Raw genomic sequence first — 21,179 nt, forward strand, 5'->3', positions numbered from 1 at the left:
TAAACTGATTTAGCGGTTATTTAAACCTTTATAAGAATGAAGGTACAGTATTTAAAACAAATAATTTTCAATTGACTTCTCTCATTTTTCCACCATCGCAGGATGCCATGCAGTACGCATCTGAGTCGAAAGACACTGAGCTGGCGGAGGAGCTTCTCCAGTGGTTCCTGCAGGAGGATAAGAAGGAGTGCTTTGCCGCCTGCCTCTTCACCTGCTACGACCTGCTGCGGCCCGACGTGGTTCTGGAGACCGCCTGGCGGCACAACATCATGGACTTCTCCATGCCCTACTTTATCCAGGTTATGAGGGAGTACCTCTCCAAGGTAAGGCCTTCAGGCCCCCCCCCCATCCGGGTTCAGTCTAGTCCCTCACAGTAGTGGTGTCAATAGGGGTTGTGTGTCATTTTATTTATTTATTTATTTATGGGTATTTATGATCTTGTCATGCAGTTAGGTTTTCAGTCTTTTCTGTACTTTCCAGTCTGTGAGCAGGATACTATAAGCTCCGGAAAGTTCAATTGTGCAAGTCTACATTTTAATAATAATAAAAAGAAAATGTTTGACTTAATAATGTGATTCATTAGAAGCTCCTGGTAGATCGGACTTCTAAGCTGAACTTTGACATGCAGACAATATGCAAATAAATCAGGATCCCCTTCTGCCACAGGCACGCTTGACCTTTCGTCCTATTTTTTATTTATTTTTATTTATTTATTTTTTATTTTTTTCTCATCTCAAGTTTCTTCTGTGACTTTTATGCTTCTGTTTATTCTCCTTGCCTCTGTGTCTTTGTTTTTGGCTCCTTCTCAGTGGTGTATGGGGAACCATTTTTTTCTAAGCTTCGCCTCTCAAATTCCCTTTCAGGTTGATGCAATTAAGGAAAAGGTGAAAAATCGCTTCCTCTACTCCATTTTCATTTCTTTTTTTCTTTTTTCTTTTTAGCCTGTGGACTGAAACCTCAGGAATCTGCATGACACTTTTATTGTTTTTTTTTATGTTTTATTTTGAACTTATTTTAATATTTCCCATGTCACACTGCTGCTTCTAAACGAAACCAGTAGATTTTTTTTTTCCTTCTAAATCTGACCTAGACTGGTCCAGACCTAGACTGGCCTGAGCGCTCTGGTAGATGAGTAGAGCACTAATGAGATGCCCTAGAAAACCTGGAAGAGTAAACCAGATACGTCAGTCTACAACTGGGTGCCATCTTCCGGGCAAATCAGAACTCCCCCAAAAGAGGCTAATCTTCACATGCTCAAATTGTCGTCTTGTACTTTTATCCATGGTTTTGGGATTGAGTCCTTTTTACACATTTCATATTATGGCAAACCAGTGGCAGACTGCATGTACCAGTAGCACTAAACTGTTTGCTGAGAAATGCATTGTGTGTCAGAAAGCATTATGAAGAGAATGCCCTTCTCTCTACATGCTTTATGTGTAGCCCAACTCAAATGTGTGTGGTTTTTTTTTTTTTGTTTTTCTTTTTAAATTTCCTTTTTTTTTTTATTTAAATTAATCATATTTTGATTTAAAAAAAAAAAAAAAAACTTTTCCGGCCTAGGTGGTATTCTTCAGCCCAGCCCTGGAGGTGTGAAGAGATTTATTCTTTTTTTTATTAACTTTATTCTAACTGTTTGTGTGCATGGATGTTGCAGACATGCATTTATGCTTTCTGAAATGCATAGATTCTAAATTTCTGAAATTGGTCATTTCTGTTTAATCCTATTTACACAAGCATAAATATATATAATTATCTAGCATATACAAATATATATATATATAATTTTTTTCTTCATAATTAGGAAAATGAGTTACCTTTTCGAGACACTAGGAAATGGGTTGTTAACAGTAATCGGCCTGATTTAGAACCTTTAGATGGCCGTAATGAGGAACACACTCCCACTCCAGGGTGGGGTTGGTGAATCCCGTGCCGCTCAGTAGTTTAGTTGGTACCTCGGACAACAGCTCAGAGAAGCGCATTCCCTCTCAGCACGGTACGCTGCATCATGCGGAACTTTGTGGTTGTGCGTGTGAGCGCGATTGTGTGTGCGGTGGGAGGGGCTTGTCTCGCTCGCTCTCTCACTCTCTCTCCGCGCGGTCAGCTGCACCTTGGGAACAGTGTCCTCTGGCATTTTTGAGCACGCATGTTGAAACCCCACACGCCAGCATCTGCTGCAGGGCTGGGTTCGGAGGCCTGCTGGCTGTGCTTTTTGGTGCTCTGCCCTCCGACCGAAGCCCAGTTTGGCACCCGACTCTCCTCTCCTGTCCTCTACAGTTCTGTCTGTCTGGCCGTCACGTCCCCCTCTTCCCCTCTCACTCACCCATCTTCACTTGTCTAACTGCTCCACCGTATGTTAACACGACTCCGCATGACCCCCTGCTGCTCTCGACGGAGGGGACGGGAGATCTCTACCTGCCTTCCTGTAACAGTACTAATAATGCAGTGGGAATGATGTGTGTAGTGAACTGAACCCGCTTTCTGCAGTGCAGTGAATTGAAAGGCTGGGACCGCCGGAAAATGGAGGAGGACTTTCAGGTGACCGCTTGCGTAAAAGGAAAATGATTAATAATTTCAGACAAAAAGATTCTGCTCACGACAGCAGATCATATTTTGATTTTTGGTCACGGTTGCACAGCTTCCGCTTTCACACGTCTTTTGCTGGCATTTTAATTTCCGATCAACTAACAATTTTGAAGCATCTCACTACAGCTGCTACATACAAAGCTGAAATTAACACTTTTAACGTTTTCCTGTGGACCTGCATATGGGTTTGGTTCCCTACCTACACTTCATCCTCAGTTTCTTCTAAACGATTGGCCGGTTAACATGTGGGACCACAGCCGATGCACATTCGCGCAGCCCCACGCTGGTTTGTGGTGTAATTATGGTGATCAGGCGAATCGCAGGTCGCTGCTGCCGGCGCCATTTCACCCCGCTGGCCGCTACCCTGGGCAGCTGGTCTAGTCCGTGGGGTCGAAATGTGGTCTGCGGGTGTTTTAGGGCCACCTTACGGGAGCAAAGTTGGACTCCGAGCTCGCACCGGGAAGAAATCCCAGCAGTCCAAGCGTGCTTGTATTTATTTTGCTTGCTTTGGTCCCACTAATCAGTGCGTGAGAGATCTCATTACTTAGCGGGAAGAGCGCTTGTTGCACTTGCACCGGTAGGCTGCTGGCGTGCACTTGGTGACCCGCTGTCTGCTCTTCTCCGCACGTCTCAGGTGGACAAGCTGGAGACGTCGGAGTCCCTCAGGAAAGAGGAGGAACAGGCGACAGAAACACAGCCCATTGTTTATGGTGAGTCGACCGAAGATCACTTCTTTCACTCCTAAATATTACGTTTGTTGCATTATGGGTGATTTTTGTGTGAAATTTTATTATTTACTTCTCAGAAATGATCTCAAAGCATTTAAATGCATTTTAATCAATAGTTCATAGACCTTACAAATAATATTTTAATAAATTAAGAACATGTTTAAGAATAGTTTAATACATAGTGCAAGTGTAGGATCGTATTAAAATATTGCTGCTTATTGGATGAGAGAGATTGTTGTATTGCGTGCGATTGGACCATTTCCACTTGCTCTGGTTTTCAGGCACACCCCAGCTCATGCTGACTGCAGGACCCAGCGTGCCGGTTCCCCCGCAGCAGGCGTACGGTTACGGCTATGCGCCCCCCGCTGGCTATGCCCAGCCCCCCCAGGCCCAACCAGGCTTCGGCTATGGCATGTAAGGTGCTCGTCACCGCCTGGAGCCATCCATCCATCCATCCATCCCTCCTTCAGTTTTGCAAATACCGTTCATCCAACCGCCACAAAGGATAAGAGCAAACAAATTTTTTTTTCTTTACACTTTCATGAAGGACTTCATTTTATTTCTATTGTTCAAGAGAGAATTGGATCACAAGAATTATTTTTTTTGACATTCCATATAACTATTAGATTGAATTTGTCTATTTTAAAGGGGAGTGGTTTATGTACAATTTTTAAGAGGACTGTTGGGAGGGGGTGGGAGTGAGTCCTCTTCTTAATTAAAGGTCTGTTGTGAAGCATCTGATTTGCACTCTGTGTTCAGGAGAAATTAATGTAGATTTTTTTTTTGGGTGTGTGTGCGTGTGTGACATCTCGTTTTGTTCGTCTGTATAATGCATCCAGCTGTTGTATGCTCAGAAACAGAGGTTAAACAAAAAAAGGTTACAATTCTTCAGAAAATGTTTGAAAATGACTGCCGCTTCCATGACAACACTACAATAGTACCTGTATCAATATCCAAAAAGGGGGGGTGTGCAGCTCTCTATATTAAAGAAAACTATTATTTTTTGCTCATATTGATGGCATTTTTCCCTCTTCCTGTGGACGTAGTCACTTTTTTTTTTTTTTGCGGTCATTTAACTTTCCACATGTTGCAAATGACATTTCCTCGTGCTGTAACCAGTGCTCTTTGTGTGGGGACCACTCCATGTGAGAAGGGATGATTTAAAACAAAATATTGAGAATTTGGTGAAAATAATGAAAAGGAAATGCCATTCTTAAGGCCTGTGTGTTGAACTAATCTCCCCTTGTGCTGCAGTTTGTGTATGCTGGATATTGTGTGGTGTTCTAGGTCACTGTTACTGAGTGTACAGAAGGAAGAAGAATATAACACCTATTAACCTTAACGTCCTGCCATTTTATATATATATATATATATATATACACACCCCTTTTTTTTTTTTTTTCCCCCTTCCCTTTCCTCCCTACTTGCTCCTACCCTTGGAAAGTAAGTGCTTTGTTAAAAGAATTCCCTCCACACTCTGTACCCTAACGATATACACACTTAGGCATCATAAAGCGCACAAATGCTGGGTTGATTGTGCATAAACGTATTCATTCCATACCAGGTTTTTTTTTTTTTCCCCCACATAAATAAAAGGCATCTTGTCAAGAACGGTCTGGTGTGCTGTTACCACACTGCGTGTGGTCACTTTCCCCCGCGGAGGTGCTGCGCTCTCTGCGTAGGGCGTTGGCAGTGCAAGTCTACCTGGAACAGAGCGGCTGTTCTGGTGTGCAGTACCGCAACAACCATCCATGTTGCGGTTTGTGCGTGGGGCCGCACTGCAAGATGCGGGGCACGTTTACGGAGCCGAAACCAGTCTCCGGTCACAAAAAAAAAAAAAAAAAAAAACGGCTTGTCGTGAGGATTTCCCTGGGATGTGTGTGTCTGGGGTGGGGTTAATTTTTTTTTTTTTTTTTTTTAATTTTATTGCAAATCAAGAGATGTATTGTAGACTATACAAATGGTAGAATTGTGATTTATAATAGAAGTATAATTAACCTTGTAGTCCCTCTCTGTATATACACTTGCAATTGAAATGTACTCACACATTCAGAACTAATTGCTTCTTAAAATAAATTGTCAAACGATGAACAAAACCAGAACGTGTCACGTGGCGACCCTTTAATATAATTTCCCGGCCGCTCAGAACAGCTTCAGATGCCCGGTGACGCCGTCCACCAGCTCCGCGGGCCCGGGGCCCACGCCGAGCACCGTCCGAGAGCCGGGGGCGACCTGGGTCCGGCCCGCGTCCTGCACCAGGCTGACCGGCAGGCCGGCCTCCTTGGCGCCGCTCAGCAGCCGGAAGAGGCAGTCCTCGTCGGGCGCCTTGAGCACCACCTTGGGCTGGCCGCAGTACTCCCACCGCTTCAGCAGCTCCGGGTCCCTCCGCTGGACCTGCTTGTACGCGGACACGGCTGCGTGGGAGCACTGCGCCGCCACCTTCCCCTTGCCCATCTTGAGGTCCGTCCTGACCACCAGCACCATCTTGAACTCGCCGCCCTCGCCCGTCGCGGCGCCGCCGACTGTATCCGGGCTCCCCGTTGCCCTGGCCGACGCGCCGAGCCGCGCCCGGAGGTGCCAGCCGAGGCAGAGACCGCACGCCGCTCCCGCTAATACGCCCACGGCCAGTGGGGCACACGGAGAATCCATTCCGATTACCTGGCGGGGGGGTGGAAATATAACCATCCCGTCAAATTCTGCATCAAATTCATTCAAGCCACGATAAACATCGCTCTATCATAACCTTTCAGGGCAACTATCATCTAGAACATTCTCATCTACTTTTTTTACTGTGTTGGTTGGTTTATTTACGAATCAAAAGTCGGCAAGTGCCGATAACACTTCAACTAAAAGAGAAAAAGACGTGAGAACGCGTCTTATAATTCCAAATCGGACGCAGCGGAGAAAACGAGCGCTGCTCACGGCGGGTGTTTCGGGAGCGTAGAAAGGCTTTAAAACGACACGACGGAGCGCTCGGTTCAACTCACAAACCAGCCTGACCCACCTCGCCAGTCCCTCGCCCGTCTCGTTTCCGGCTTCGGACGTCGCTGGTCAATGACGTCACGCCAGACGCGACGCCCTGTAGTTCCGGCAGGTGTTTACAATCCACACGAGGACATCGCGCAACGGCCAATATAAGTGCGCATTTGTGGTTGCTACACCCCTGGACGCTTGTTTCTGTCGTTGTTGTTGTATTTACTAACGACGGTAGTTAATATCCGTGGTATGGCAAGCCATGTTGCGATTACATTTACAGCATTTATCAGACACCCAGAGCGACTTACAATCAGTAGTTATAGGGACAGTCCACCCCTGGAGCAACTTAGGGTTAAGTGTCTTGCTCAGGGACACAATGGTAGTAAGTGGGATTTGAACCTGGGTCTTCTGGTTCATAGGCGAGTGTGTTACCCACTAGGCTACTACCACCCGATTAAACGTTGTGAACACACCCTGGACGGCATTTTACGCGGTCCCGCTTTACCCTTATATCATAATGATCTCCGCCCTGAGTAGCTTCACAACCAATAAAGTTGAAGTGTCAGGACCCAATAAGTCACCCGGCACATCAGACCACACCAGTCCAGCACAGATCTCCTACACTGCACCACGTTTACCTCTTTCCATCAGATATTAACCGCCTTGTGGGTTTATGTGCTGAAACAACATGATATTGGGGTGGTAGTAGCCTAGTGGGTAACACACTTGACCCAGGTTCAAACCCCACTTAAAAAAACACTTAACCCTGAGTGTCTCCAGGGGGGGACACTGTCCCTGTAACTACTGATTGTAAAAAGATATTGCTGTAAAAATAATGTCTGACTGCTGAATTGTTGAGGGGAACAAAACAAAAACTGAGTGCATCCCTTTCACAGGCCACCCACCCATACATGAGTATTGTACCAACAAAGAGCAAAAATATCACAAGGGACCCGCAACAGATCGTACCCTGTTCCAACTGCTGCCCTCAGGCCAGAGATACAGGAGCAGGAAAACCAGGACTAAACAATGACATTTAACCCAATACAATAAGCTTTCTACCTCATCCTTTAATTTAAATGTTATATTTTGTATTATATTAGTATTATATTAGTATATGTCTTTTTTTTTTCATACAAACAGTATTTAAGACACTTCTTCAGCTCATGGACGGCACCTGATTTCGTTGTACTTGTTCCAATGACAATAAAGATTTTCTGGGCCGTGGTGCGGAATAGGACATCCGTGCTGGGCTGGTGGGGGTCTGACGTTGTGAGTGACTGATTGGGACCTTTGTCGGGCCGGATGGCTTGCCATACCGGAGACGCCGCATGCGCGGAACCGCCACCGGGGTGGGTATTTATTGCGCTCGCCGCCCTCGCCGCGCGTCTCCACCTCACGGCCGGGCTGTCGCGCAGAGCGCGGAAGGTAAGACCGCGGACCCGACACGGGTCCACAGACCGGGGGACGCGGCGGGACAGGGCGGTCCGCCTCCGCCGCCGCAGCTGCACCTGCTCTCGGGCGCCGCTGGGACATGCCGACGCTGACGGGGCGCGTTTTAGGCTTTACTTTGTTTTTTTTTCTTTCACGCCATTTCGCGTCACGGCAGCGCGGGTCTCGCAGAATAAAAAATACTGTGTGGAAATAGAAGCAGGACAAAAAAAAAATGATTTCCAGGCGGGAACGCTGGCGACCTGAGTGCCAAAACAGACGCGGAGGGGCGGGACACACCCGAACTACGCATTTCATTATTACACTTTAACGGCCGTTTAATAAAGGACTTTTTGGAAGTTTTACACACACACACACACACACACACACACACACACACACACACACTCCCCACCTTGCCACACGGGGACGTTTTCGACCCCCCCCCCGTGCCCTCTCCACGTTGCGCAATTTCCCAGGTCGTACCCTCTCCCCCCGCGCGCCCCGTTCTGCTCTAGAACCCGGAAAGGTGAGAACCCGCGCGGGTCCGGAGCGCCGCAGAGCGGGTCGGTTTTGCGCGGCGGGGCCGCGGGAAGGAAAGTTGTCCCCGCAGAGTTGCGCGTGTGGAACGCGGCTTTGCGCGCACCGCTGTTGCGCAACCGGAGCGTGTTTACTCTGGAGTCGCCGGCCACCGGCCCGCTGTTAACCCTCCAATAAAGAGCTCGAACGCGGTTCTAGTGTCAGTGTCACGGTAAGAGCTTTTGTTAAAATGCCACCTCAAGTTTCACCGCGACTGCGCTTACATAAATGTTCCCACGATGTTGGAGAAAAGGATCATCATCATCATCATCATCATCGTCATCATCATAAATGGCCTCACTGAGAGTCGTCTGGAAGAGCATGCTGTAACCCAGATAAAAACACCATTACAATGTGAATAATAATAATCCATTCTAGCATTAACCTCTTTAAAGTGAACATTGGAACGCAAGACTAATTGTTGCTGATCAATAAACAGCAGATATGAAAATGGATGACAAAAATACAGTAGTACTAAAATAGTGCCATGCGCATAGCCTTGTGACAGGATTGCGGCGATTTTGTGTGTGATAACGAATGACTTAAGTAGTAATAAAGGATCTCCCGCATTTCCTCGTTTGGTGGGATTTGGTTGAGCGGATGGTCATGCCGAGAAAGGCGTGTCAATGTTGGAATTCAGCAGATGACGCACATGGAACGGTTGCTGGATATGCACGTATGAACGAGTGGATTCCTTAATGGACAAACACAGAAGGTTCTACAGGAACCTTCTATCCGGTGTCTCAGGGAACATGTAGGACACATGCTGCTTCTGGTTTTGTCCAGTAAAGTTTCGTCCTCTCCGCCCAGTTTCAGAAGTAAAAACTTCAGCGCCGTGTCAAGTGCGCCTCAGAAAACGGCGCCAGTGTGCGCCTCTGAGGGCCGGCGTCTATCTTTAGTGGTCGTATGTGGGGCATGGCTCCGTATGTGCTGTATGATGCGCGTCCAGGAAGCCGCCATCCGGCCTCCCCAAGCGACAGCAGCAGTCGGAAAGCTGAGGGACCCCGGCGTCTGTCCTGGGCAGAAGATCAGTGGACGTTTTTTTTCTAACCGGACTCCATGTGTCCTGGCATTCTAGACCAGCAGATGGTGAGATCTGTGGCATGTACATTATTATTAATAATTTCCGTTGTATTGTTTTGCGAAAATAAAGCTATGTGCATTAAAATGATTCGCAATGAAAAGGCATCATAATTTTGATCAAAAGGGACATATCTTCTTTCATGTGGACCATAAAAGCCGGTGCTGATGTTGGTTGATGGGTACAGTGTCCATCACAATCACAGGCAACAGTGCTTTAATCCTTTCATCTAGTTCGAGGAGCTACTCAGAAGACAATTCCTGACATTCCCTGAGTCCTGTTTCCGGTAGAGGGGTGGGTGGTGCAGTGGTTAACCCTGTTGCCTTTCAAAAAGTGTTCTGGATTCATTGATTATTGATTATGCTATACTCATTCGTTTCCTCCCAGTGTCCCGTGGCTCCTGCTTTGCTGAGATGGATCGATAGTTCTCTCGTCAGGATGTAATTCTTGGATTTAGAATGAAGTAAAATGTTTAGCATGGACCCCTGATTTTTAAAACAGCAGGACCGGGCGTGATTCTCATGATTGTATAAAAGTGAAGTGACTGTCATTGTGATACACAGCAGCACAGTACACGGTGCGCACAGTGAAATGTGTCCTCTGCATTTAACCCGTCACCCTGAGTGAGCAGTGGGCGGCCATGACAGGCGCCCGGGGAGCAGTGTGTGGGGACGGTGCTTTGCTCAGTGGCACCTCAGTGGATCGGGATTCGAACCGGCAACCTTCTGATTCCTTAACCGCTAGGCCACCACTGCTCCCCCTCAGAGAAGCTAAGGTCCTGTCTATGGGACACAGTGTTTGGTTACCAGGACCCGGAATGTGGAGAGAACCCACTGCACCCCTTCAGTTCTCCATCCAGTCTCGTCTCGTGCTCGTTCTAAACCGCTGTCCATCAAATCTGGAGTTCCGGTCCAGGCCCAGGCCGGGTTTTTGATTCGTTCAGGGTGCTGAAGCGTGGCTGAGGTGGCTTCTCCTGCTCTCTTGTCAGATTCTCTCCTGCAAGGACCGGATGAGATGGCCGAGAAGAGAGAAGAGCGCGAGCTGCCGCTGAAGCGGCCGGTGGCCAGCGAGGACCGGCACAACGGAAAGCCTTCAGGTAATGAGGCCTTCGCTGGCTTTCCTGTAGCCTGTCCATTCTTGCAGTAGAACCTTCTGGAACCTGGTAATTACCACCCGCCAGTGGAGTCCCTGCAATTATCCCGAAGCCATTTGATGGAGGAGGATAGGGGTTGTCACGGGGAGGGGATCTGACAAATGAGATAAAACTCCCCGAGGGATTAATGCTGAGGCTGCCCAGAGAACACATACAATCGCGCAGAAAATCACGCAGAACTCGTTCTGAATTAAATGAGATTTAACTGGCTTTCTAGACCTCTTGCTTTGTTTAAACCTGCTTTGTGAACGTTGCCTTTAATCTCCAACCACCCTACCAAGGACTGGGCCGGATTACGTCCCAGTAAACCTGACCGCCGAATTAAGCAAATATATGTAATGCGACACGTAATTGGAGGGATATTGGTAAAATGTTATCAATAACTGGTAACATTGATTATGCTCTCAATTTGTGGGCAAAATTGGTTCAACTTGGTGAATGGGATCTCAGGAGACGCTGGTTTTGGGATTCAAGGTGACAGCATTAGAAATGTGTTGGTTTTTCTCATGCTGGGTTCTTCTCTTGCATGCCTGACCTTGCTTGTGTCACATGCTTCTGTGTGTCAGACTCCACGTCGTCACTCGGCGAGCTGAAGCAGCGTGACCTGGATGAGCGTCTCCAGCTGGTCTTGTGGAAGAAGCCCCTCCGCACGCTGCGTTACTTCCTGTTGGAGACGCTCCTCACATTAAAGGAGTGGATGTCGAGGTCACAGAAACACACACACACACACACACACTTCCCAGCCCACCTCAGCAGGGTCCTATCGATCATCAGTAGAACTCCGCTGACGTGAGCACGCGGTTTTACGAGCGAGAACATTGTGTTTGTTTGCTGGAGGAAGTGGCCAACCACTTGACAACACGCTGAACCTACATTTCAAATTTCATCTGTTTCAGTTGTCAGTGGAAACCAACACTCTAAAGCGGCCTGCTCACACTATTTACATTTATCCAGAGCGACTCACAATCAGTAGTTACAGGGACAGTCCCCCCCCGGGAGACTCTCAGGGTTAAGTGTCTTGCTCAGGGACACAATGGCAGTAAGTTGGAATTGAACATGTGAACCTTTGCGGCCTTCTGGTTTATAGGCGAGTGTAGCATCATACGTTCGGAACGAGAACAGGGTCAGGAGGAGACGAAAAGACTTGAACGTGGTTAAGAGTGCTAAACACCCGCCTCCCTTTCGTCCTTTCCGTTTCTCACGTTCTCTTTCCCCACCTCTCCTCTCTTCACTCAGGGTGTGGCTGCAGAGGGGACCTGCCTTCGCCTTTCTGCTCATGCTTGTCTCTTGCTCTGTCATCTACTCAATCGAGGGAGCGCATCAAAAGGTGACGGCGCTGTCACTTTTCTCTCTCTTCTTCAGGCTTGTTTGCTAATGTCAAATCAAGAATGTCTTGTGAATGTACAGGAATTAATGGGTTCAAACGAGTTCTGCTTTCCAGTTATCTGTTGCATGGAATGGAGGAACCTGTTTTTAATGTCATTTACATAAACAAGTTTTTGGGAGAGGCGATTAGGGATGATTGACAGCTCTCATGCTCCCCACTTCCTCATTCATAGTGAGAGTCAAGAGAGCTTTGAAGTAGTGGAGTCGAGAGATAACAGCCTTTACCAGGAACTGAGTGACATGAGGGGTAAGGCTATGGGGGTTTTCTGTGATTGGAAAGTGAAAAACAGCAGGTATATGACACAGAAGATATATTTTTGTGGGATCATCCAGCAGAAATTTAGGATGCCATTAGCATAGCAGTGATATGAGAGAGATGGAAGTGGCGCGGACTATTAAGAGAAGGGGGCCGAGTAAAGGGCCTTGTGGCACCCCAGTGTAGAGTCATGAGATTGGGATGTTTGTTATCTTTACGGATGGTGCAGTATCCATCTACTTTTATGGCTATTAGCTAACGCCCTTTATCCTGAGCAACTTTCAATCAGTAGTAGGACAGTGGTCAGTGACACAGTGGTAGTAAGTGCGGTTTGAACCTTGGTTCACATGGCTACTACTACCCCCCATTAGCTCCCTTTCTTTTCCTTTTCACCCTGTTCTATACGGTCCTAATACCCCTTGTACGCAGTGGCATGTGCCACAAGCGTAATTGCTGCTATAGACATCTCAGGACGACGCCCACTTCCCAGACCCATTAGGACAGCGGTGGTCTAGATGGTAAGGAAATGGACTTGTAACCGAAGGGTTGTGGGTTCAAATGACTGCCACTGCTCACTATGGGTTATGGTTTTAATGCACATTTCACACAATCACTTTTCACTTCCATTAAAGTATTTGATATGGGAACTAGTGGATGTTACATTATGAAACCTGCCCCTGCGTGTAGCCAAGTGGTTTATGAAAATATGGCCCTAAATCACAAAATGTGGATGTATTAGATGATGTAAATATGACTAGTGGGGGGGATGAAGTAGCGGTGGATGTGAAAGGTACACAGTCCCGAGAGCAGCCATGCGGGGCAACATTTGCGAATGTTCAGCTCATGTTCTTGTAACCCCCAACCTGCCTCTTTCCTTCTGGATCTGTGGAGCACAGGGGAGGGTGAGAATGGAGTGTGAGATTACAGGAAAAAATGGGTGAAGAGCGATGAATAGAGCGGGCGGGCATGCGAGCGAGCGAGCGAGCGAGGGAGGGAGGGAGGGAGGGAGAGATGGAGGAAGAGGGGACTGGCTGTCCTTGCTGCCGTGTTGTGTAAGACTTGGCTGCCTGGATGAGAATAACACTCTTATTCTCTCGCGGTTGTGAACTCCGTTACCCCGCGTCTCGCTGCTCCTGACCAGCGCTCTTCCTCCTCCTCCTCCTCCTTCTCCTTCCCCTCTCTTCCCTCTCCCGATCTTTATCACCGTTCTCCTGTCCTCCCAAGGCTCTGAAGTGCGCCGCTCTGTCTTGCCCCCGCAGTACGTCGTGTATCTGGAGAAGAAGTTGCTGTGGTGCGCCTACTGGGTGGGTCTGGGGGTCCTGTCATCCGTGGGACTGGGCACCGGCCTGCACACCTTCCTGCTGTACCTGGTAAGACTGCGTTTTCCTCTACGCCTGAGTGTTTGTGTCTGTCGTGTCTCCCTTCATCCAGACTCACTAGTGTGTGTGTGTGTGTGTGTGTGTGTATATATATATATATATATAAAATATATACACACACACATATATATTATTAATATTGTGCAGGAGGTGTTTGGTTCCTGTCCGTGTGTTGTTGCTCCGTTCCTGGAATTGGCCGCCTGACAGGCAGCCCGGGAACGGGCAAACCCGTTGACCCCTCTGTGTGTACGAGGGAGAGGCCTGTCGCTCGCTCGCTCCCTCGCTGGCTCCAGCGTGCGCTTGTTTTCGATCTCGCGTGCCCCTCTCCCGCCCACCCTCCGTCCCTGTCTTTCGCTCTGTTTATCTTTCTGGTCCTCCCACCCACCCAGCCTCGCTATCCTTCCTTCTCACAATCACATTTTTCTTGAATCCATCCTGTTCCCGCTCTCTCTGTTTTTTTTTTTTTTTTTGCTCGGGGAAAAGTGCGCAGCCAGAGCGGAGCAGCAGCAGTTCCCAAACATCTGGTAGTCTTTAGACATGCGCAGTTTGAGCAGAAGTGTTGTGCAGACGGTAAGCCCTGGAAGTGCGCAGCCGGCTCTGTGTGTGGAAGGCCTACTTAGCTGCCCTAGATGTAATTTAAGATGGGGGTTTTACTGAGTCTTTATCCCCGTTTTTGAGTTATGTGACACCGTTCCTTCCCCCTCTGCTTTTTGAACAGTGCAATGGCTCCCACTGGTGGTGGGTGTGGGGTACGACTGCATAGAAGGCAGATGAGGCATCCCAAAATAACATATCATGATCTTTTTAACTCGAAATTTGGATTCTTGATTAGTGCTTGCTTTATCTATTCACGCACATGCACAAACACACACACACACACACACACACATATATATATACACACACACACACACACACATACACACATGTGTGTGTATGTTGTCCTGACTTGATAGAAACACTTTTTGCATTAGTTGCTTCGGTGCACTGAACTTTTCATCTATGTGCACCTAAAAATACATTTTAAGTGTTACTTTTTTGTCATTTCCTGGTTTTTAGTGCTGTCTGTATTGTTATTCTGTTATTCTTGCACTGCTTGTCTTGCACTGCCCGTGTCTCACGTTTGCACTTCATGCAGCCGGTTTGTCTGTCACACATGTGCACTTTATGCTAATATGTGACCTTGTTTAAATGTTACATGTAGCACCAGGTTCCAGAGAAACGGTGTTTCATTTCATTGTAGGCTGGTAGTAGCCTAGTGGGTAACACACTCGCCTATGAACCAGAAGACTCAGGTTCAAATCCCGCTTACTACCATATTGTCCCTGAGCAAGACACTTAACCCTAAATTGCTCCAGGGGGGGGACTGTCCCTGTAACTACTGATTGTAAGTCGCTCTGGATAAGGGCGTCTGATAAATGCTGTAAATGTAATGTAATGTAAATGTCTAACATGTATGTAGCTGAAAGCTTGAACTTTGCTAAACTTGAACTTGATCATGTGTGGAAGAGGCTCAGATGAGGAGTAACAGGGAGATGATCTGTTAATTTTTTTCTTTTGCATTTAATGCTCATTTGGGCCACTTCTTACTTAAAACTCTCAGGTTGATATATTTTTAATCAGCATAGCCAGAGGAACAATTTCACATTTAATGGATGGTACATTTCACTTAGATTAAGAATGTTTACATTTATATGTTGCTCTATAAAAAATACTTAAAAATACAGTATTTATTTCATAAATGAGGTTTTAACATGGAGTGATGACAACTGGTGGTCTAGTTTTGGTCTAGTGGTTAGGATTCGGCGCTCTCACCGCCGCGGCCTGGGTTCGATTCCCGGTCAGGGAACTCCTTTTGGGGCAGTGGTGGCGTAGCGGTTAAGGAAGCGGCCCCGTAATCAGAAGTTTGCCGGTTCGAATCCCGATCCGCCAAGGTGCCACTGAGCAAAGCACCGTCCCCACACACTGCTCCCCGGGCGCCTGTCATGGCTGCCCACTGCTCACTCAGGGTGATGGGTTAAATGCAGAGGACAAATTTCACTGTGTGCATCGTGTGCTGTGCTGCTGTGTATCACATGTGACAATCACTTCCCTTTTTTTTTTTTTAAACTGAAAATGAAGTCCTACTTTTGCTGTCATTCTTATTTTGGCCACCAGAGGCTGCAGTTACAAAAGTCATGGACTGAAATTCACATTTTCACATATCTATCTGAATTAAATATATTGGTGTTTATGAAGCCACAAGTGCTCAGTGTCAAAGAAACTGAGAAATTACCTGCTTGATTTCTGCCAGAGCTCACCAAAGAATGGGAATATCTGCAGTCATGAGACAAGCTTTGCAATTATCTAATGGAAGAGACACCTTACTTTACAGAGTTTTGTAGTCAGGTCGTGATGTCATTTAACTGGCATCTAGATCCATTGGTATCTTTTGAAATAGGGATTGTTATAGAATTAGATATCTAGATATCTGTGACCGTGCATGCTCTGGAGCTGTATCTTAATGGCCACTAGATGTCACTGTTGTACCTTTTCTAAGCCAACTGTTGCTGATGTGACTGTTCTGAACTGCACTTGCTGTTTGACTGCATCCAGGCTGAATGTGTCCACAGGGTGTGATGTCTGGTGTTTACAGGGATATTTTTCTGAAAATGTGGGGGACACAATGACTTGCTTACTCCATGTAAAGACCAATACCAACAAGGGATGTTGAAAGTAGGAAAATTCGACGTTTCAGTATATTTTCTGTTAATTATTATGCCTACTCTCACCACAGTGAGAACCGTTTTCCTCTGTTTTGAAACAAAATTTGTGGCCAGTGCAGCATCATGATTCCTGGTGATTTGTTGTTGGGCCTTGGCCATGTTTTTCCAGTAGAGTGTGCACGTGCACCCTAATGGCGCCGAAATGGTAAACCCGTCTTGTCGTTTTTATTGCATGCACCTGATTTTCCCTTTAAATGTCTGAATTGCCCCTGAAATAGATAATAATCATAAGTAATGATGCCCCTGAGGGTCTAGATTCAGTTCTTGACCTCCAGATTCAGATTAGAAGGGGCAGAGTGACTGGAGCCAAAACAAAGAAACTGTTATGACTGAACGAAGTGCTTGGAGGAGTGTGTGTACACACACACACACACACACACACACACATACGTGTGCGTTTCGGAGGGCGTGTGCATTCATCAACCATGACTCAGTGTTTCTGCTACATGCCCAACAGACCCCCCCCCCCCCAATCTGCTCATCCAATCACGGCAGCCCTGGACCGTCTGCATCTGCCCAACAGAACATCCGCCCACACACTGACTGTACAGCAGTGGGTCAACCCTGCCAAACCACCAGAAGCGTAGGCTCCTCCCATACCCAAACACACACACACACACACCTCAAACGCCCAACCCGCGGGAAGGGCGGAACAGGGACCTCCTCTGATTACCCTCGTAGTGGGTCTGATCTAATCACATAAATCACAGGCGGAATAAAAGAGCCCGGAGTGCTGGGGGGGGGTCCAGATTTTGTCTGGATTTATGCTGACTCAGATTCACTCTGATTGGGAGCTGTTATAATGTGTGAAGAAAATTTCTGGCGACTGGTGTCAATTGTCTGAGACATCTGACATTAAATTACACTCAGTAATTGCCGCTGTCATTAAGCAATTTTGGTCAGCCTCTGCGTAAATCAAAAACCATAAAAGACTTTTTAAAATTATTAAAGGTTGCTGTATACAGGTCTATAATGAGATGAAAGCTGCTGTTTGGGAGATCTTGTGTGTGTGTGTGTGCATGCATTTGGACCCTATTTTTGATTGTGGCTGTGATATCTGAAAGACCAGGGTTAGGCGTTATTTTTAATCCGCGTGATTTTATAGTAGCACATGTATATATTTTTCTCTCTCTTTCTCAGAAACAGCCCCATGCGTGCTCACTGAAGGGAGACGAGCCCTCACCTCCTGCTACAAGAAGCGGCGCCCAGAATCACTAAATTGCATGTTGAAACAATGTCTGTATGGTGCATGCAACTCGAATGCTCTACGCCCCTCAAATTAACTTTCAGTTTCTGGTAATTACAGCCTGAGTCCTCTTACACTGTCACCAGTTCAGCAGCGACTGCACAGAACCGCAATCGAGATCAGGGTGTAGCTTCGGACTAGTGCAGCCTTTGGTGTGAGAAAATCTCTTTTTATAATTTCCTCTGGACCACTTCTTCTACCAACTATGGGTTCTCGGCAAGAATTGTAGAATTCGTTCTAAAACATTCCCTGTGTGCTATGTCTTGTATAGCACCTCAAAAATTTCACCTTAGGTTTGTGCAGAAAAAAACTAGCGTTTGACTATTTTTTTGTTAGTCACCACCATTCCATAATCTCTTTTCTCACAGCCCAGCGGGAAGTTTGTACAGTCTTTCTGAAGTATACTGACTTGTATCCATATGCAAATTTTTAAAAATGAATATTTGCATTTTTCTTTAAAACATAGTAGACTCAAGACCAGCTGTAGACAATGGAATCAAATGCTTCCAAAATCAAGTAATTGACATTATTTATACATAATATATTTATACATTTTTTGAAGCAAAAAAGTTTCATTAGTTTTAAGTTTCATTACAAAATAAATTATATTATTATTATAAAAAAGTTTTTTTACATAGGAATACGATTTCTGATTTATTTTTTAAAAGTTTATAGTTCATTCATCCGGTTTTGTTACATAACAATACAGCACTGTTGCACAGTACCACGCAAAACCAACCAGTGACAACAAAACCACAGTTTATCTAAGTTGCAAGCAATTTATTTAATTTAGGAAAAACCCGTATATTGGTGTAGCGAAAGAGACTGTTCTGTTATTGTTCTCCGAGCAGCAATACAATCTTGTTCTCCATCTGTAGACTTTCGCTTGTAGGTGATCATTCATTAGTTTACAGATTTGGGAGAGACCGACACCCAGTTCTTCTAGAACACCTATACATATCAACATCAACATTATTACCAATTTCACTTTTTAATCGGAATTATTTGCGTTTTACATTTTCTGAACAATTACACGGGTACTGTTGGGGGGATGAAAAACCTTTAATCAGGTGCTCCACTGGCTGAAACTTTTTCACAGTGTGGTAAATTAAATATGAAAATATATACATAAAACACACATCAGCTCTTCGGTCTAAAAGTAAAATAGACACACAAAACGCCATTTCTTTGCTGAGTGTGCAGACACCGTAATTAGAACTTCAGGTCTGTAATTAGTGAGTGGAAGCTGCTCCGGGTGAGAGACGAAGTCGTATTAGTGTTGTGGTGAAGCCCCCAGTCCTGTGTCCCATCTCGTAACGGGAGGGTAAGTGACACGGAAAGGAAGCCGCGGGGCGTGTCGTCCTCCCTTTAGTCCCTGGTGAACACCTGCCCCTCTGCCTCGGCGTGACTGTTCACAAAGCCTCCCTTTAGCGCAGCCCCGCCCTTTTTTGTGCCATGTGGTGATTCATCTTTAGACCTCGGTTCGCTCTACCTCCTCAGAGAAACCGCATCTAATGCGGAGGGGAGGAAATGATGTGGGGAGGGTGGGGATTGACAGGTATGTATCTGTGTCAAAGGTGCATCTGCATGTCTGGTCGGAGCCACCCTGACTTTCCACCTTTTTTTTGTGCTTCTTGGCTAATTACATGTTACACAAGCGGGATAAGTGGCACTCATCTAGACTTCGGTGACCTTTGACCCACATGTGCGGCCAGTGGTGACCTTTTTCCTCCGTGGCACCGGGTTTCGTTCGTTCGGTCCTGAAAAGCCGGCATGTCGCAACGGCAGCAGCTCATCAGCACGTGGTGCAGCTACTCAGTCGTGACTGATAATCTGGAGGGGGGTGAGGGGGACAAAAGCTTCTTCCTTCACGTTATTTGCCCTCCAGGCTGCATCATGGGTGCGAACACAAACGCTCCCTTTGATTCGCTCGCCCACTGGGCCGCCGGTGACAAAGCCGGGAAAACATCTCGTGACTCGATCACGGCCTCCAAACTCAATCAAAGCCAAATACCAGCAGGCCTGTGTAAATAATGAGCCGAGTGTGTCGGGGTGTGTGTGTGTGCGTGCGTGTGTGTTGGGTGGTTGTACATTTCTGTCTCTCCCTCTTTTGCAACTTTTGCTGATTCACAATTTCTAATCACGTTCTCACCCATTAAACATCTGAAGTATGTGGATAAGCTGTACGGGATTTTTTTTTCTTCCCCTTTGACTCAATTGTCCCCGTAGGGGAAATAAAAAAAAAACAAAAAAACAATAAGAATAAGCCGTTGCCGGGTGAACCCGCGGAACCTCCGAACAGGAAAGCATGAGAAACCGCAGGAGCTCCGGCAAAGCCAGTCGGGAGCGGGTCGAGTCGCCGGGTCCAAACCCAACATGCAGCCCGCCGCCCGTCAGCTCGACTCCTCGCCGTGGATGTGTGGATGTGTGTACGTGTGTGAGAAATGACCACGCGGTTTTGTGCCGCTGCTGGAGTTCAGTGGTCGTGCGCTTTATTATTCTATTATAAACTCTTTATTTAAATACTAGTTCTGGCAAACCTTAAAAGCAACGACAGCAAACACTAACAGCGCCACTGACCAGCAGCCAACGACAGCTGTCAGCCCACAATGCATTTCAGATTTCAGCATCCCATCGGTCATTTCATTTGACTCACTTTGTAGTAATAATAAGTAAAGGGAAATAATTATGTGTTAATGTTTCAAGAAGTATAGTATTGACAGCGCTGGCGAATATTATGTGAAATATTACAGAATTGTTCCCACACGTCCACCAGTGCAGCACGTGTGCCAGACCTTTGGTTGCCTTTGTGTAGATGAGTGAGGTCATGTGGTGGAGGCCGACCCGTCGCCATCCGAAAAAGACGGCTGCCCACGCACCCATTGTCGTACGGCAGTCTTTCATCACCGACACACACACTCATCCATTCATGCAGCTCAAAAATGTCTTTTATTTCTTATGATTTGAATTGGATTAGCTAACCTGTTTATTAGCCTGTTTATTATGTGACTTTTGTCACATAATCATAATAATGTAAAGCCATCAAAGTCTGAGTATTATTATTGTCATTGTATTATCATTATGAAATTCTGCTGAGACCTGATCACTTCCAAATGTAGTGGCTTGGTTTTAAAAAAAGGGAAAAAGCTCTAAATCCAGGCCTAGAGAATAAACAGCAGGTTCACTTCTGTATTTCCACCAGACACACACGAGACATTTTTTCCCCTCCTCCTGGGTTTTTTTTTTTTTTTCTTTGGACAAATGTTTTTATCCCTCTGCGTGTTTTGTGACCTCATCGTTTTCCTGTTGTTGCACACTGTCGGAGTGGAAAGCTGTTATCTTTTTCCATGATCTAAGAGCATGCGTCCCTTTTCCACAGTGGTCCATCATGGCCATCTTCCTTTCCAGACTCGTGTTTTAATGTCCACTTTGCCTGATCCGTCTGGACTACAGCAACCTGAAGGTCCTGTAATCTGACCACGTATGGTTTTACTTATTTATTTTTTCACACTCATGTTACGAGACGGAAAAGTTAATAATATCGCAGTCTGGCCACCTTGCACATTGCATGATATCACTGGTGACAGCAGTGGTGAGAGGGCTGTGCATGCAGGCC

General features: G+C 46.4%; 3 protein-coding genes across 7 annotated transcripts in view; 2 read left to right on the forward strand and 1 right to left on the reverse strand.

Annotated features, from left to right (window-relative positions):
• Positions 1–5,159, forward strand: part of cltca (clathrin, heavy chain a (Hc)) — a 28,888-nt gene extending 23,729 nt beyond the window's left edge. For 2 of the 4 annotated variants that reach the window (XM_028982550.1, XM_028982551.1), the window contains 4 exons: positions 102–323; positions 864–884; positions 3,218–3,293; positions 3,593–5,159. In XM_028982550.1, coding sequence (XP_028838383.1) covers positions 102–323; positions 864–884; positions 3,218–3,293; positions 3,593–3,729 — 456 coding nt within the window. In that variant the 3' untranslated portion in view covers positions 3,730–5,159. The remainder of the gene's footprint in view (positions 1–101; positions 324–863; positions 885–3,217; positions 3,294–3,592) is intronic. The other 2 variants (XM_028982553.1, XM_028982554.1) reach the window with 1 other exon arrangement.
• Positions 5,160–5,359: 200 nt separating this feature from the next.
• ptrh2 (peptidyl-tRNA hydrolase 2) lies at positions 5,360–6,445 on the reverse strand. Of its 2 annotated transcripts, none has more exons than XM_028982556.1 (2): positions 6,316–6,445; positions 5,360–5,969 (listed from the first exon to the last, which is right to left on the reverse strand). In XM_028982556.1, exon 2 carries the CDS (start codon positions 5,958–5,960, stop codon positions 5,454–5,456), a length of 507 nt encoding a protein of 168 aa, XP_028838389.1. In that variant the 5' UTR covers positions 5,961–5,969; positions 6,316–6,445; the 3' UTR covers positions 5,360–5,453. The 2 variants fall into 2 exon arrangements, with proteins under 2 accessions (XP_028838389.1, XP_028838388.1); XM_028982555.1 differs by lacking the exon at positions 6,316–6,445 and adding an exon at positions 6,234–6,307.
• Positions 6,446–7,643: 1,198 nt separating this feature from the next.
• The window catches only part of LOC114791845 (vacuole membrane protein 1-like), a 49,356-nt gene continuing 35,820 nt past the window's right edge, over positions 7,644–21,179 (forward strand). The window contains exons 1-5 of the mRNA XM_028982329.1: positions 7,644–7,715; positions 10,367–10,474; positions 11,098–11,236; positions 11,768–11,858; positions 13,433–13,543. Coding sequence (XP_028838162.1) covers positions 10,393–10,474; positions 11,098–11,236; positions 11,768–11,858; positions 13,433–13,543 — 423 coding nt within the window. The 5' untranslated portion in view covers positions 7,644–7,715; positions 10,367–10,392. The remainder of the gene's footprint in view (positions 7,716–10,366; positions 10,475–11,097; positions 11,237–11,767; positions 11,859–13,432; positions 13,544–21,179) is intronic.

Source organism: Denticeps clupeoides, chromosome 6, assembly GCF_900700375.1.
Source record: "Denticeps clupeoides chromosome 6, fDenClu1.1, whole genome shotgun sequence".
Lineage (NCBI taxonomy): Eukaryota > Metazoa > Chordata > Actinopteri > Clupeiformes > Denticipitidae > Denticeps > Denticeps clupeoides.